The sequence below is a fragment of the Haliotis rufescens genome, unplaced genomic scaffold (genome assembly GCF_023055435.1).
Source record: "Haliotis rufescens isolate VD_foot unplaced genomic scaffold, xgHalRufe1.0.p SCAF_12, whole genome shotgun sequence".
Taxonomy (NCBI): Eukaryota; Metazoa; Mollusca; class Gastropoda; order Lepetellida; family Haliotidae; genus Haliotis; species Haliotis rufescens.
This window is the reverse complement of record NW_025963802.1, coordinates 31904521-31918727: the sequence shown is the minus strand read 5'-3', so window position 1 is coordinate 31918727 and position 14207 is coordinate 31904521. Positions and strand designations below refer to the sequence as shown.

At 40.2% G+C, this 14207-nt stretch overlaps 1 protein-coding gene across 1 annotated transcript; it reads right to left on the bottom strand.

Moving 5' to 3' along the window:
* Positions 1-5210: 5210 nt before the first annotated feature.
* On the bottom strand, positions 5211-13369 carry LOC124117487 (kyphoscoliosis peptidase-like). Its single transcript, XM_046479407.2, has 2 exons — positions 11827-13369; positions 5211-5402 (listed from the first exon to the last, which is right to left on the bottom strand). Exon 1 carries the CDS (start codon positions 13060-13062, stop codon positions 12385-12387), a length of 678 nt encoding a protein of 225 aa, XP_046335363.1. The 5' UTR covers positions 13063-13369; the 3' UTR covers positions 5211-5402; positions 11827-12384.
* Positions 13370-14207: the final 838 nt, after the last annotated feature.

Below are 14207 nucleotides of genomic sequence, written 5' to 3'. Positions count from 1 at the left end.
CCTTGGTCTGTGAACACCTTGCTCGTGGAGCCGTCATATAGCTGGAATATTGCTGAGTGCGGCGTTAAACAACAAACAAAAAAAGCTTTACTCGTGGGTTTAATCTCCATGACTGGCCGCGGGATTTCCTCCAAAGCTGACTCGCCGTGATATAACCGAACTTCTGTTCAGGGTATTAATATTCACGGTACATCCTTAATATTGGTACGACAGTATTCATACTCAACCGGGCCCGTGGTATTCAGATGTAGAAATGGTTCCCGGTGTCCTATGTGAGAGTCCGGCTCTATTACTTGGTTGACTGTGTGTAGCGGCCATAAAATTTCCGAGTCCCGTGATGGGATTCGAACCACGGACCTTCTGAGCGGAGGTCGGACGCCTTGTCCACATGACCAAAGAGGTTAACCCCGTCAGCAATCTGACAAGGTAAGGATAACATCTGTGGGATGACTCCACGCCCAGCTACATACTCCCCCGTCAACAGAAGGCACGTCCCGGGCCGCATAGTAGGGTACTGAGGCTTATTTTGCTCAAATTTAATATGAACGTGCTCAGCCCCGAGTTGGGCGCCAATGTAGCGGCATAAAATTTCCGAGTCCCGTGATGGGATTCGAACCACGGACCTTCTGAGCGGAGGTCGGATGCCTTGTCCACATGACCAAAGAGGTTAACCCCGTCAGCAAGCTGACAAGGTAAGGATGTCATCTGTGGGATGACTCCACGCCCAGCTACATATGTGTCATCGTGCTAGTTGCATGGGTCGTTGAACACTCATGCTATCGTTCACTTGTTTGTCTAGTCCAACATAGATCATGTTCATGTCGCCGTTATATACTAGTACTTGAAATCGAATCGTGTGGTCAGGCTCGCTGACTTGGTCGATGCATGTCATCATGTCTCAAATACCTGGATCGATGCTCATGATAGCGATCACTGGATTGTCTGGTCCCGACTCGATTATTTACAGACCGCCGTCATATAGCTGGATTACTTCTCCGTGCTGCGTTAAACAACAAACAAACAAAACGGTTGAAATATTGCTGAATGACGATTTTCGTTCACATCACCCATGTATATTCATGCTGTCTGTAATATTCATTGTAAGCCGGTGCATATGAACCAACTTCTGAAAAGATTTGAGAAAAAGTTTTATAAAAACATTCCTACCAAACAATCTTGTCAGCAGACATTGTATGACCCACATACGACTATTTTGTACATTTTGGACTTTTTTCAAAGTTCATAGTGGATTTCTCAATAACCTGACAGGCAACGCAGGTATATCAACGCATAGCTATACGCTTTCTGCAGGTATGCCGCTTCTCCGTTCTGCACCAAAAAACCCTTGGATGAGTCAAGTGAAGACCGGGAATAAGATAAGGAGAAGTGCAAGCAACGGAATTCCAGAATTCCAGGCGAGATTTGGTGTTAGTGTCTGTGGCTGGAATGGCTGCCTGCTGACGATTGTGTTAGAAAGCTTACCAGACAAGATAGGCGCGCAGCATACATTCATACAAACATCTCGGCACTCCGCCATCTCGGAAGTAAAGTTGCCGAAGTTTAGCGAATGTAGTTTCCGGCTGTTTGTGAGTTGTATGTAATTGTTGAGTTTTCTGAATAAACATTAATTGATTGGTGGGTAGGTTGCATATGCACCAGTTATTTTGAGTTATAGTTTAACATCAATTTGAATGTCAGTGGTAATATGCTGGCGAGTCGGCTTATTGATGGAGGAAAGCGGAAATTGAATAAGGCCGCAGAGGTGTATCACGTTTCAAACATCGGGGTTGATGCTGACGAGACCGGGGTTCATAATCCGAGCGAATCTCAGATTCGAACCAGGGACCAGTAGAAACCAAGTGTCGCAACTAGTTATCAATTATGTCAGCCTGTTCAATAAATCAGGACTGCTTTTTAAATTACGTCTTTGCAGAGTTGCGCCCCTTAGGCGTACCAGAAACCAGTATTTCAACCAGTACGACTGTCAACGACAGGTGTTCATGCTTAATGTAGGACCGCCTCCGTGATCTAGTGTTAGAGCGTCCGCCCGGAGAGCGGAAGGTCCGGGGTTCGATCCCCGACCGCGTCATACCAAAAGACGTTAAAAGATGGTACTTGTTGTTACCCTGTCTGGCGCTCGGCATTAAGGGGCGAAAACAAAGACTGGTCGGCTCGAAGTCAGTATACTGTGTCTGAGTGGGGTATTCATGTTAAACTGCGGCATGGTATCTCAGTGAGCTAGCACTATAAATCGGCATCTGTCCGGACTAGTACAAGCATCCACACACACACACGTTCATGCACATCGCTATATGAATGCAATAATCTTGGTCGCGACGTTAAACCCCATTTCACCTCACCTCATGTTTGACTTACAACAAAAGTCTTTCAATTTGTTAGAATTGACCAATACCGTTGTACGTGATATATTTACTGTAGCATTCTGATTTCGCCTGTAGGTTTAAACCACGATCGTTTTTCATATTTTATGTATATTTAAACATAACAGTATTAACTTACCACAACAGCATTTTACTTAATAGCAGCATTTTACTTATCATAACGGTTTAGTTATCACAGTAGCATTTCCTTATCATAGTAGCTTTTCCTTATCACAACATCATTTTACTTATCACAGCAGCATTTTACTTATCATAGTAGGATTTATAATATACAACAGCATTTTACTTATCACAACGTTTCACTTATCAGAGTAGCATTCACTTATCATAGTAGCATTTAATTTATCACAACGTTTTACCTATCACAGCAGCATTTTACTTATAACAGTAGCATTTATTTATCTCAGTAGCATTTACTTATCATAGTAGCATTTTATTTATCACAACGTTTTACTTATCACAGTAGCATTTTATTTTTCACAACGTTTTACTTATCACAGCAGCATTTTACTTATCATTGTAGCATTTTATTTATCACAACGTTTTACTTATCACAGCAGCATTTTACTTATCATAGTAGCATTCTATTTATCACAACGTTTTACTTATCACAGCAGCATTGTATTTATCATAGTAGCATTCTATTTATCACAACGTTTTACTTATCACAGCAGCATGTTACTTATCATAATAGCATTTTATTTATCACAACGTTTTACTAATCACAGCAGCATTTTACTTATCACAGTAGCATTTATTTATCTCAGTAGCATTTACTTATCATAGTAGCATTTTATTTACCACAACGTTTTACTTATCACAGCAGCATGTTACTTACCATAGAAGCATTTTATTTATCACAACGTTTTACTTATCAGAGTAGCATTCACTTATCATAGTAGCATTTAATTTATCACAACGTTTAACTGATCACTGCAACATTTTACTTATCACAACAACATTTACTTCTTAGAGCAGTATTTCAGCGAGTACGATGAGCCGTGTATACCCACAGCGTATTGCAGCACTGCATGTCAGTCCCCCATGCGGGCGTGTTGTGGTGCACGTGTTGGTAATATACTTATTCGTGTTAGGATCATATCATATAAGAAATGAACCGAATCCGGGTTTCGCCTGTTGTCATGGTAACGGTATATAATTGTTATGCAATTGTATCTCTGTATTTAGAATGCTTCTCGACTACCACATTGCACGCGTGTTCCAAGATGGGGTTCTTTCAGAAGGAGCTAAAAACAGAAAGCCCAGATAACGAGGCTAAAAAAAATATTTCCCTTCCCATCAGCACAAAGAACATGTTCCCAAGTTCTTTTAAAGCAATTGGTGTGAAATTAGAGGTATGTGTAGTAATGTTAAACTCTCAGGCTTATACGTTTTATTACACTTCATTACATACAGTATCGTGTCAACTAAACCCGATTGACGCATGATTGACGCATGATTGACTGGAAGGTTCATGATTTATACTACTAAAAAAAAGTAAAGAACACCCGATTCTTTCACATTGCTATGGTTAATCTATCATGGCATGACAGATTAACTACAGCAATACGAAGAATCGGGTGTTCTTGAACTTCTTTTGGGTAGTATGTAATACTCAAATTTGATAGGGTATGACAGGGTGCACTTTATGCCCAAAGAATGCAATGCTTCCAGAATACTAAGACTCGGGTGGTTACAGTGTTTGATCTGACGGGTTGTGTGTCACTATACCCCGACTGCCTGGAATGTTGTTCATGCTATCAGTCACCTGGCTGCCAGGTCCAGACCTTACAATCTTACGATCGGCTATTTCCGTCAATCCCGTCAAAAGACACTGGTTATGCCTGCGCCCTCTGTTGGCAGATTGCACAAACCTCACTTGATATGACTTGAACAATGCTGACTGCGGCGTAAACAACATTCACTCACTTTGACAAGGACCCGTGAAGATCCGGGTAGAGAATAGGCCTTTAGCAACCCATGTTTGCCGTATGAGGCGAATATGCTTGTTGTAAGAGGCGACTAACGGGATCGGATGGTCGGGCTCGCTGAATTGGTTGATGCATGTCATCGTATCCTATATATAATTGCGTAGATCGATGCTCATGATGTCAAGCACTTGATAGTCAGGTCCAGACTCGATTGTTTACAAACCGCCGTCCTATAGATGGAATATTGTTGAATGCAGCGTAAAGCAACAAACAAATAAACAAAACAACAAACAGTTTGACAGGGAAGTTATGACGTGGGAATCTGACTGTGTCTAATTGGAGATGTCGTCATGCAAATTGTATTCAATACCACTGAGGTGTTTTGTAACAGCGTGGAGTATTCAAACCCTTGGGGTATTGACGATGGATGTGTCGGGGCGTCACAGTTACTTTAATTTTCACATAATAATTTGACATATACTCAAGGAAATCCTTAATACGGCTGACACACGGTACAATATGCTAATTTACAACAGAGACACCCATCTTTGTAACATAATTTGGATTCGAACCCGAGTTGTACAAAGCTAGCGATCACAGAAATATTCGGCCACCATTTACACAAGGCGATCATGGCATGAGTGGGTAGAGTTTGACGTCGTTTTTAGCAATAACCCATCAATAATGCCGTTATACACATGGAACGCCTTACACATATTCATGTGGAGATTCGACCCCGGGTTTCGGAGTGACGAACAAGCGCATTACCTTATAGGCCACTCAACCGCCTCAGTGATCTACAGTATGGGAGTTATGACAGCGTTACGAGAGTCGTGTGTCTCCGGACCTGTTATTTTGTAAATGCAGGACAAATACGAACATAAAAGACGATTTATTAAACATGAAGCCTGAAGCGAACACGTTAGCAATACAAGAGAACGCAGCAGAAGGTGGAGATACAGGAGCGAATACAAAGATAACACAGAACACGTTGTCAAATATGTCCACTGCGCATCCGTACTGACATGGTGGGCGTACCAAACTGAAGCTGATTGGACGGCTGGTGGATCTGAAACAGAGAGTGTTTTGTGAGCGGGATAATTTGAAATGTGTTAAAATTGAGTATGAATATTTAATGATTTAAGTTATTAGTTGAAATGTTGTCTTTGATAGACATTAAGTAGTTTGAAGAACATTCATACATGACACTTTTTCGGAAAAGAAAAGACAAAGAAGAAGAAAAGTTGTTATGTCATGTGTGCATAGTTGAAATGTTTATCTTGATATAAATGAGAACTCCAAACGCTTTTGTTTATGTTTAAAAGATCAAATTATAAAACAGTTCTTTACTCGTCATGGTATGGTCAGAAGGAGAAGGTTTAATTTTAATTATAAGCTCCCCGCGAAGAGTCGGTTAATGAATAGGTCACATTTCCTTTTCCAGGTCTTTATTAACAAATGTATTACGTAACAAGTACATCTTGTTTTACATCATCATTGAATTTGTTTTCAGAGTGAAGGCGTGGGGAGGTAATATCGTGGTTAAAATGTATAAAAAATGAACCTGATTATTCTAATTTAGAAAACATGGTAGGATTAGATTCTGACGAACAAACCATATTTTGATGGCGTTAGGGAAGTTTATGTTTTTGGCACTGGCCCGAATTTCAAATTGGACAGAGACACGTTTACTGGCGGCTAACTATGCTTCCTTTGCAGGCAACAGAGGTCGTTAAATGTAGGTAATGGAAACCACAACTATCACTGAGAAAACCACGGCATTTGGCTACCATGACATTCATATTTAACCAAGTTCTACCTAATAGCCTTCTCCCCAGTGGCCAATTTTCAGTCTTCAGTACAACAACAGAGAAGCTCTTGAGAATCATTACCAAGGATTTCCATGAGGAAAAGCATCTCCACTGATGAAGGATCGGAGGAGAATTGCAAGGCAAACAAAAATAAGGCCGAACACACTGACGGATGAATTACAGCCAAGGATTCCCACTCGGAAAATAAATCAACTTCCATGATGAAAGATCACATGAAAACCCCAAAGCGGAGGGGGATATTTGGACAATACACAGAGGGATGAATACTGCCTCTTCAGCTGTTAAAAGTGCGTTGATTGATATTTGTACAAAGCTTTGGCGTCATGCATAGAAACGACAGAAATGCCTCGATAAACATAAAATGTTGTTTTATCGTTTTGGAGGGTAACCTTATCTGACTTAACCTAATACTACACTTCCGGGCAAAAGAAAGTATACACTTGAAAATCGGATTTGACAAAACAATTATAAACGCTTAAAACAGTTGCCGAAACATTACAAACTTTAGGTCCAAACGCATCTATTACCCCGTTCACATGCGCCTCTATACATATGTGTGTATATGTGCATACGTGTGTAGAAATACATACGTCAGTATACTTGTCATGTGAACCCGTTTACTCGTGTGTGTATATTTACACCAGAATCACATTTGCATCGTGTCTGGAGCAGGTGCAAATGTAAACGTAAATTTGCACTGTGTGTATATGTTGTAATGTGAACGTTTATGTTAACGTAAGAGGAAGATCTAATTAATATCTGTTCTTTTGCCAACACCAAACAAATTGTCAACAGTTACCAACTTTTATGCGTGTTCACAGAGCTGAGCCGACAGTGTTTTCTTTTGATTTCAAGGAGTCAAAACTTTGTGTACGAATTAAATCAAACACATTTTGCTTCACGCGAAACTTTTCGGTGAAGTAACTCCTCTCATTCAACTTTGATTGGAAAACAACTTGTTTTGTGTTGAATGTCGTAAACAGACTGACGAACATGTGTGCCTTACACAATTTACATTCTTTACTTACACACTTAAGTTGATTTTCATGTGAACGCAAAGTAAAATTTCTCACGTATGTATAGTTACACATGGGCGAAATTACTTACGTTAGTAAATGTTGTGCATGTGAACGGGGTATATGTTGCCCGTATCAAATACACCACCATTTATTGTTTGTTTCATTTTAGCCACCTTCAACATGGGTGTATACTTTCTTTTAAGTCTTTTAACGCAAACGACCCGTGAAGATCCGGGGTAAATAGGTCTTCAGCAACCCATGCTTGCTGTAAAAGGCGACTATGCTTGTTGTAAGAGGCAACTAACGGGATCGGGTGGTCAGGCTCGCTGACTTGGTTGATGCATGTCATCGATCCCAATTGCGTGGATTGATGCTCATGATATCAATCACTTGATTGTCTGGTCAAGACTCGATTATTTACAAGACCGCCGTCATAAAGCTGAAATATTGTTAAGTGCGGCGTTAGACAACAAACAAACAAATTTAACGTAAACCGTGTTTGTGACCAGGTATGTTAAACTCGAGCGAGTACAGTAAACTACGGTTATAACGAACTCATAGGGACTACTAATTTTAGTTCGTTATAACCGTAGTTCGTTAGAAGCACATATACAGCATAACTACAGCAAATAGTCGGGACTAAAAAATAAGTTCGTTATATCCGTCAGTTCGTTATAAGCGTGTTCGTTATAACCGTAGTTTACTGTACATGTTTTAAGTTTTATATATTCCATGTGGTAAGTGTACACAGGAGTTTGCACGTCGGTATCCGTGATATATTTGAACACTCGTCACCTACTTGTCTCATTTTGAAAACATGCTAGCGATGTGTACTCCCGTATCGTTAGTATAAACGGCACGGCGTCCTACAAACTCGTGAAGGTGATTAGCCTAATGATAACACTGACGCTAATCAGTTAACGAACCTGCCAGGGAGTTAATTAACATACATACTTAACTGGAAGTAGATGAAGAATAAACGAACACTCTCAGTGTTTGAGTATTGAGTTATGATAATGTCCACTTTAGCGTATTTCAGTTATATCGTGGCGCGTCAGCTCAAAGTGTTTAAAAGATAAAATTTGATCATAAAAGGGCAAAACTGGGATTCGGACAACGGGTCCTGGCACGACTAAGGGACGCAACCCTGCACTGCAACTACTTGCTCCTGTTTGTTTGGACATAAATCAGGTTTTGTTTTACATAAACGCCCACTTTGTGTTCAAGATGGCTTGCATGCCAGAAATAAATAAAATTGGTTCCAAGATTCCAAGGAAAAAATTTAAACGAAACTTCGAGTAGCATTACGGGGAGAAAAACACCAGACCATATCGCCGGATTTAGGAATGTTGAGAATGTTAAGATAGACTGTCGGTGCTTTTTGTCCCTCTATTTTATAGCCTGCCATGCCAAATAAAGATTCTCTTCTGATAACAACTTATCAGCATTATTTCTATCTTGATGAGTTATCATTTTACCAAGCATGGAACTCATACCAACTTCATGTCTTCTGGACAAAGAAATATAACGGACGCTATCGTTGGAGGAAATAGTTTTGCTAGTGAACTCATCACACGTCGAAACAAAGCAAAAACATGTTAATTATAGATAATGCGTGTAACACGTTTTCCTTAAGTAACTACTTTGAGAGAAAATAATATATGAAAAGGGTTTATGTGAAAGACCTGGCCACTGGAAATCGGGTAATAAACTGGCCACTGGAAATCGGGTAATAAACTGGCCACTGGAAATCGGGTAATGAATTGGCCTCTTGAAATCGGGTAATGAACTGGCCACTGGAAATCGGGTAATGAATTGGCCACTGGAAATCGGGTAATGAATTGGCCACTGGAAATCGGGTAATGAATTGGCCTCTTGAAATCGGGTAATAAACTGGCCACTGGAAATCGGGTAATGAATTGGCCACTGGAAATCGGGTAATGGACTGGTCACTGGAAATCGGGTAATGAACTGTCCACTGGAAATCGGGTAATGAATTGGCCACTGGAAATCGGGTAATGAACTGGCCACTGGAAATCGGGTAATGAAGTACATATATACGGATTCACATTGCAATGAAACCTCGTCAATCCGGACGGCACTGTTCCAGTGAAATCGTCTGGATTACCATACTTCAGGATTACCGAATCAAGGGTGAGATGGGGTTTAACGTCGCTTTCAAGATTATTACACTTATATGGCGACGTACATGCATGTGTGTGTGTGTGTGGCTGCTTGTTCTTGTCCGGAGTGATGCCGATTTGATAATGCTAGCCCAATGAGATCACATGCCTCAGTGTAGCATGAATACACCACTCAGATACAGTACACTGACTCCGAGGCCAGCAGTCTTGATACCGAGCGACAGGCAGGGTAACAACAAGTACCATCTTTTAACGTCTTTGGGTATGACACGGCCGGGGATCGAACCATTGGTGAGGATTAGCGTTATATATAGATATTGCCAAGAGGTTCCGGACTCAAGGGATCCAGACTAAAAGATTCCGGACTAACGGGTTCCGGACTAACGAGTTCCGGACTAAATGGTTCGTTTCAAGACTAAAGGGTTCCAGACTCAAGGGATCCAGACTAAAAGATTCCGGACTAACGGGTTCGGGACTAACGTAAATTTGTTTTTTGTCTTATGGATTTCAGATTTTTCCCAACGCAAATTGATATCATATCACGCCCTATTGTCAAGACATGATGATTTTCAAAAAGGGAAAAATTTCTCAAAATAAAAAGAGAAAAGACCGCTTTTGAACCCTTAGCCTTACGACACAGGGGCGCCCATGAAGGTGATACACAACCTAATAGCAGAATGAAGATTTTTCGCAAAGTGACATACAAATACGCGTTTCTGAAACTACAAAACTCAAGTTAAGCTTAAAAGCAATAGAAATGTTTGTGAACAAATAATTTGAATTTTAGTAATAAAACATATACCCCGAACATTGAAAATCATCAACAAGATTTGCTTAATCTGAAACATGGGATAGAACAAGATATATCTGCCACTAGTATTTGAGTGACAATGCACTGCCGGGGCATCAAGTCTGACTAAAGCACGTCAGGAAGCATTACCTGCCCCCACAGCAAGGTATCACTTACGCACTACCCCCGGGAACGTTAATTAAACCAGACCCAGCGCATAACAAACCAGCCACATTAGATACATCAGAATATATCTGACATGGTAAGAACACTAATACATGGCAACGCGCCAAAGCAATCTAACCGGCACCGAAAACGTCAATGACGTCATAATATTATTCTACCATCTTTCTCAGCGGTACCGTTACGTTGGCAACGAGAAAACGTGCCAATTACAGCCTCGGTAAATTGTTGGCGTCAAATGTATTAGATAAGCTGTTGTTCTTTTTCTAGCGATACACGTGAACGTGAAATATTGCCAGGAAGACACTGTGAAGTTGCATGCATGCTCATTAGATGATCAGTTGATAATGTAACGGTACTTCACGCAGTTGATGCTGCCTTTATGAGAAGATGGTTTATTCTGACCTCAGATAATTATTGTGCTTCCAATGTCAAAGTTTTTCTTACATACTTTGATGTGAGAAACAAGCCTACTCTCCATCATTGAAAACGCAACGCATCCTTCGTGAGTTAAATTCTACCGCTGTGCATATCGTTTCCGTCTACAAAGATTTATTCTTATATAATTATTATTATTATTATTATTATTATTAGTCTGGCAATATGTTAATTTACCCTTGTCATAGGTCTTAATGTTTATCTATTTTTTTTGTAAAGGTAAGGAGACTCGAAAACAAATTCACTTGTACGTAAGCCGATTTATTGATTCAAGTTCAAATTGTCTCTATCGTCACGTTCTGACGTCCACAGAACATTTGAACCAATATTAAAATATAAAATGTTCAAATCTATTCTGACCAGTATCATTGTGACCAGTAAAAACGTAGTCAGCGGTCCTTTTAAAAAAAGTAAAAGAACGAGTTTATTGTTGGAGTATGTTATTGCAATGAACGTGTTACCAGTTGAAGACTGGAACTTGTTGATAATAATATAGCGTCAAAGCCAGAGAATAACCAGTCTCGATTATCCAACCAAACAGATTCCATAGGTCGTTAAAGGCAAAACAGCGGCGGACATTATATGAATGGATACCTGAAAATCAGGGATGACACCAGGCCTCTGCTACTACGGCCAACTTGCCTCCATTTGGATTGGACCATTCGTTCGAGTACATAGTTTACACATCAACGATAGAAGACTTTGAATCTTTAGGAAAGATGTTTGATTGCAAAAGCATAATAATTAATATTGTTTAATTCAAATACTAACTTACCAGCATAGACATATGACCTACAAGGAGATACATCAGTTAAAGTGTATTAAAAAAACAGATTTATCCAATACCATATTTTTATAATGTATGGTATGGTAGTATATCAGTACCAAATTACAGTAAACCACGGTTATAACGAACTCAAAGGGACCATTAATTTTAGTTTGTTATAACCGTAGTTTGTTATAAGCATATATACAGCATTTATGCAACAAATGAAGTTCGTTATAAGCGTGTTCGTTATAAACGTAGTTTACTGTATACAAATAAGATAATGCAGATCTCCCCATTAAGAATCAATGTAATGCTTACCAAAGTAAAGCTTAACGTGAACAGAGTCGAATACACTTCTTCACACGAGTCAAAATGAGTCCCCCATCGCACGTCCTGCGCTTCAGCGAGTCATCTGACTCAACCGGTAGTCCATTACACTGTCTACATCTCAACAATAAACTATCGAAACATACGTTGTGTTCGCCAATTATGTATTCACATAAACACACGAATACATAGTTCATGAGCACATACATCCGTATTGCATAATCCCAGTCTTGTAATAGCATTCATTGTTTGAGCATTGTGTTAGGTGCATTTCAATCCATATATATACGTCCTTTGATAGGCTTTTGAGCAGCGAAACATATAAACTTGACTGAACTTTCACTTGCGTCACAGTGACTCACCCCTCACATGTCCTTTCTCAATCATTACGAAACCATGTCACAAGAGTTGAATCTGACAAAGAATTACCAAAACAAAATCCAAATGGGTTCCTTCCGTCACAGACATATGGTTTATGATCCCGTAGATGCCTTGAGCAAATTAATCCAATAGCATAAAGCCAATAATAGTTTGTCCTTTTGTCGATCTTCACAGCCTGTAGTCCAAAAGAGTGGAGAATTTAGAGGAATCACCTCCGAAATTTGCGTTCAAGGCCAACTTGACATCCCTCCCCCTGTAGTCGGCGATACTAAGATTCCCTTCCCAAATGGCCGGTTCGGTCTGGGCTAGGTGGATCCATTGTCCCTCCACTGTAAGGGCCACGTCCATAGCTCCGGGGATTCGAACCTTGAAGTTGACATCAGCCAGGTTGTCATTGCCTATGTACAGAGGTTCAAAGAGATAGCACCCTTGTTTCCACGAGGCAAACTGTTTAGGGAAGGCACGGACGGGCTTGCTAGCGCACGGGCAGCTAATCAGGTAGTTGTACACCCCATAGAGGGTCTTACTTTCTTCACAAGCCGGCAAGGCATAAATCTGGAACTTGTAAAACCCAGTTTCTGGTACGCTGATAGTAAAAGAAATGGTGTCGTCGTCGGTTTGATGAAAAATGCAATCTTTGTACTGGGCCTGAGTTGTAATATTGATAAGATTAGCAGTGACTTTGGTGGGCTGACCGGCCTTGATCTTGATCACGAGCTCATTGTCCTCAAGCTCAATTTCGGGGTTGTTGTGGCTCAACGTCGACAGGCAATATGGTTGAAACTTCTGCTGAGGACCCAGATACCCTTTCGGCAAATTTGGTCTCTGGACACCATTTATCTCCATCTTGAATTCCGTGTTCCTTTTGCCTGTCGTCTGCTCTCTTGTTTCACGTCTGCTCCTCACCTACTCGTCTGCTCTCTGATTTCACGTCTGCTGTTCCAGTTCTCGTCTGCTTACTAATTTTACGTCTGTGCCAAGCGAGTGCCACCACTGTTAGCTATATCCTGAGTGGGATGGCTTCTCTCCTATCTGGTCTATTTAAAAGTTTAGACAACCAATAGCAAGCAGCTGCGAGGTTTAAGACATATCAATCAGGTGTTTGGGTAGCTTCACTGGCACTTATACTCTCGATATACACACTCGAGGAAACACTTCACCCACAATGACCAAACTGCCGAATGTTTATACAACCATAAACTACTGCTCCTCTTACGTTTTTACATACGTGTATTTATAGATCATCATGTGAAACCAGGCATGAAGAATAAGTGCTGGAATGTGTTCTATTTGTAGATTCGTGAACATGTGTTTTCTTTGGGTTTATATTACAGACATCATATGGAAACTAGAATGTGTCAAGCGCTATAATGAAACAATTCGCGTTATACATGTGGCAGTCAACAATTGGTAAATGGCTACCAACTTGAAATACGTTGTAGCATTATAGAATATAGTAACAGTACATGGGTTTCCATGACTCTCGACTTAAATATATTGATCTTTGGTATCCTTTGATCCCTTTTTGAAACCATTTCTTTAGTTTAATTATGCCTTTGATCCCTTTTTGAAACCATTTCTTTAGTTTAATTATGTAATTCCAACACTTGTATGAACTATATCGTGTATATATTGTACCACCCATACGTTTCAGACATTCGTGGTTGATTTAAAACAGTTATCACCAAGCCATGATACAGATATAACGTCATGCCATCAATTATAATGCTCAGCCTTTCAATGCTATACCAAGGCTGTTTCACCAAAGTGGTAAGCATCCATAACGTGCGTGGTCACTAGAGAGCGTCACATACGTCTCTTGCTCAAAATTGTTTAATCAGGGCTACAACTTAACAGTAAAGCTTTCCAATGTTTTATGGTAGACATGCGGAGGGCATTTCCAAATTTTGAGCAACAGCGACAAAAATTATGTCGGATGCAATTCCCTATTTTCAGTTATATCATGTTCCTGAGATTAACAGTTGACTTGC

Bases quoted from the DNA above. Each gene is read 5' to 3' on its own strand.
- LOC124117487 (XM_046479407.2), bottom strand. From the start codon at position 13,062: ATGGAGATAAATGGTGTCCAGAGACCAAATTTGCCGAAAGGGTATCTG.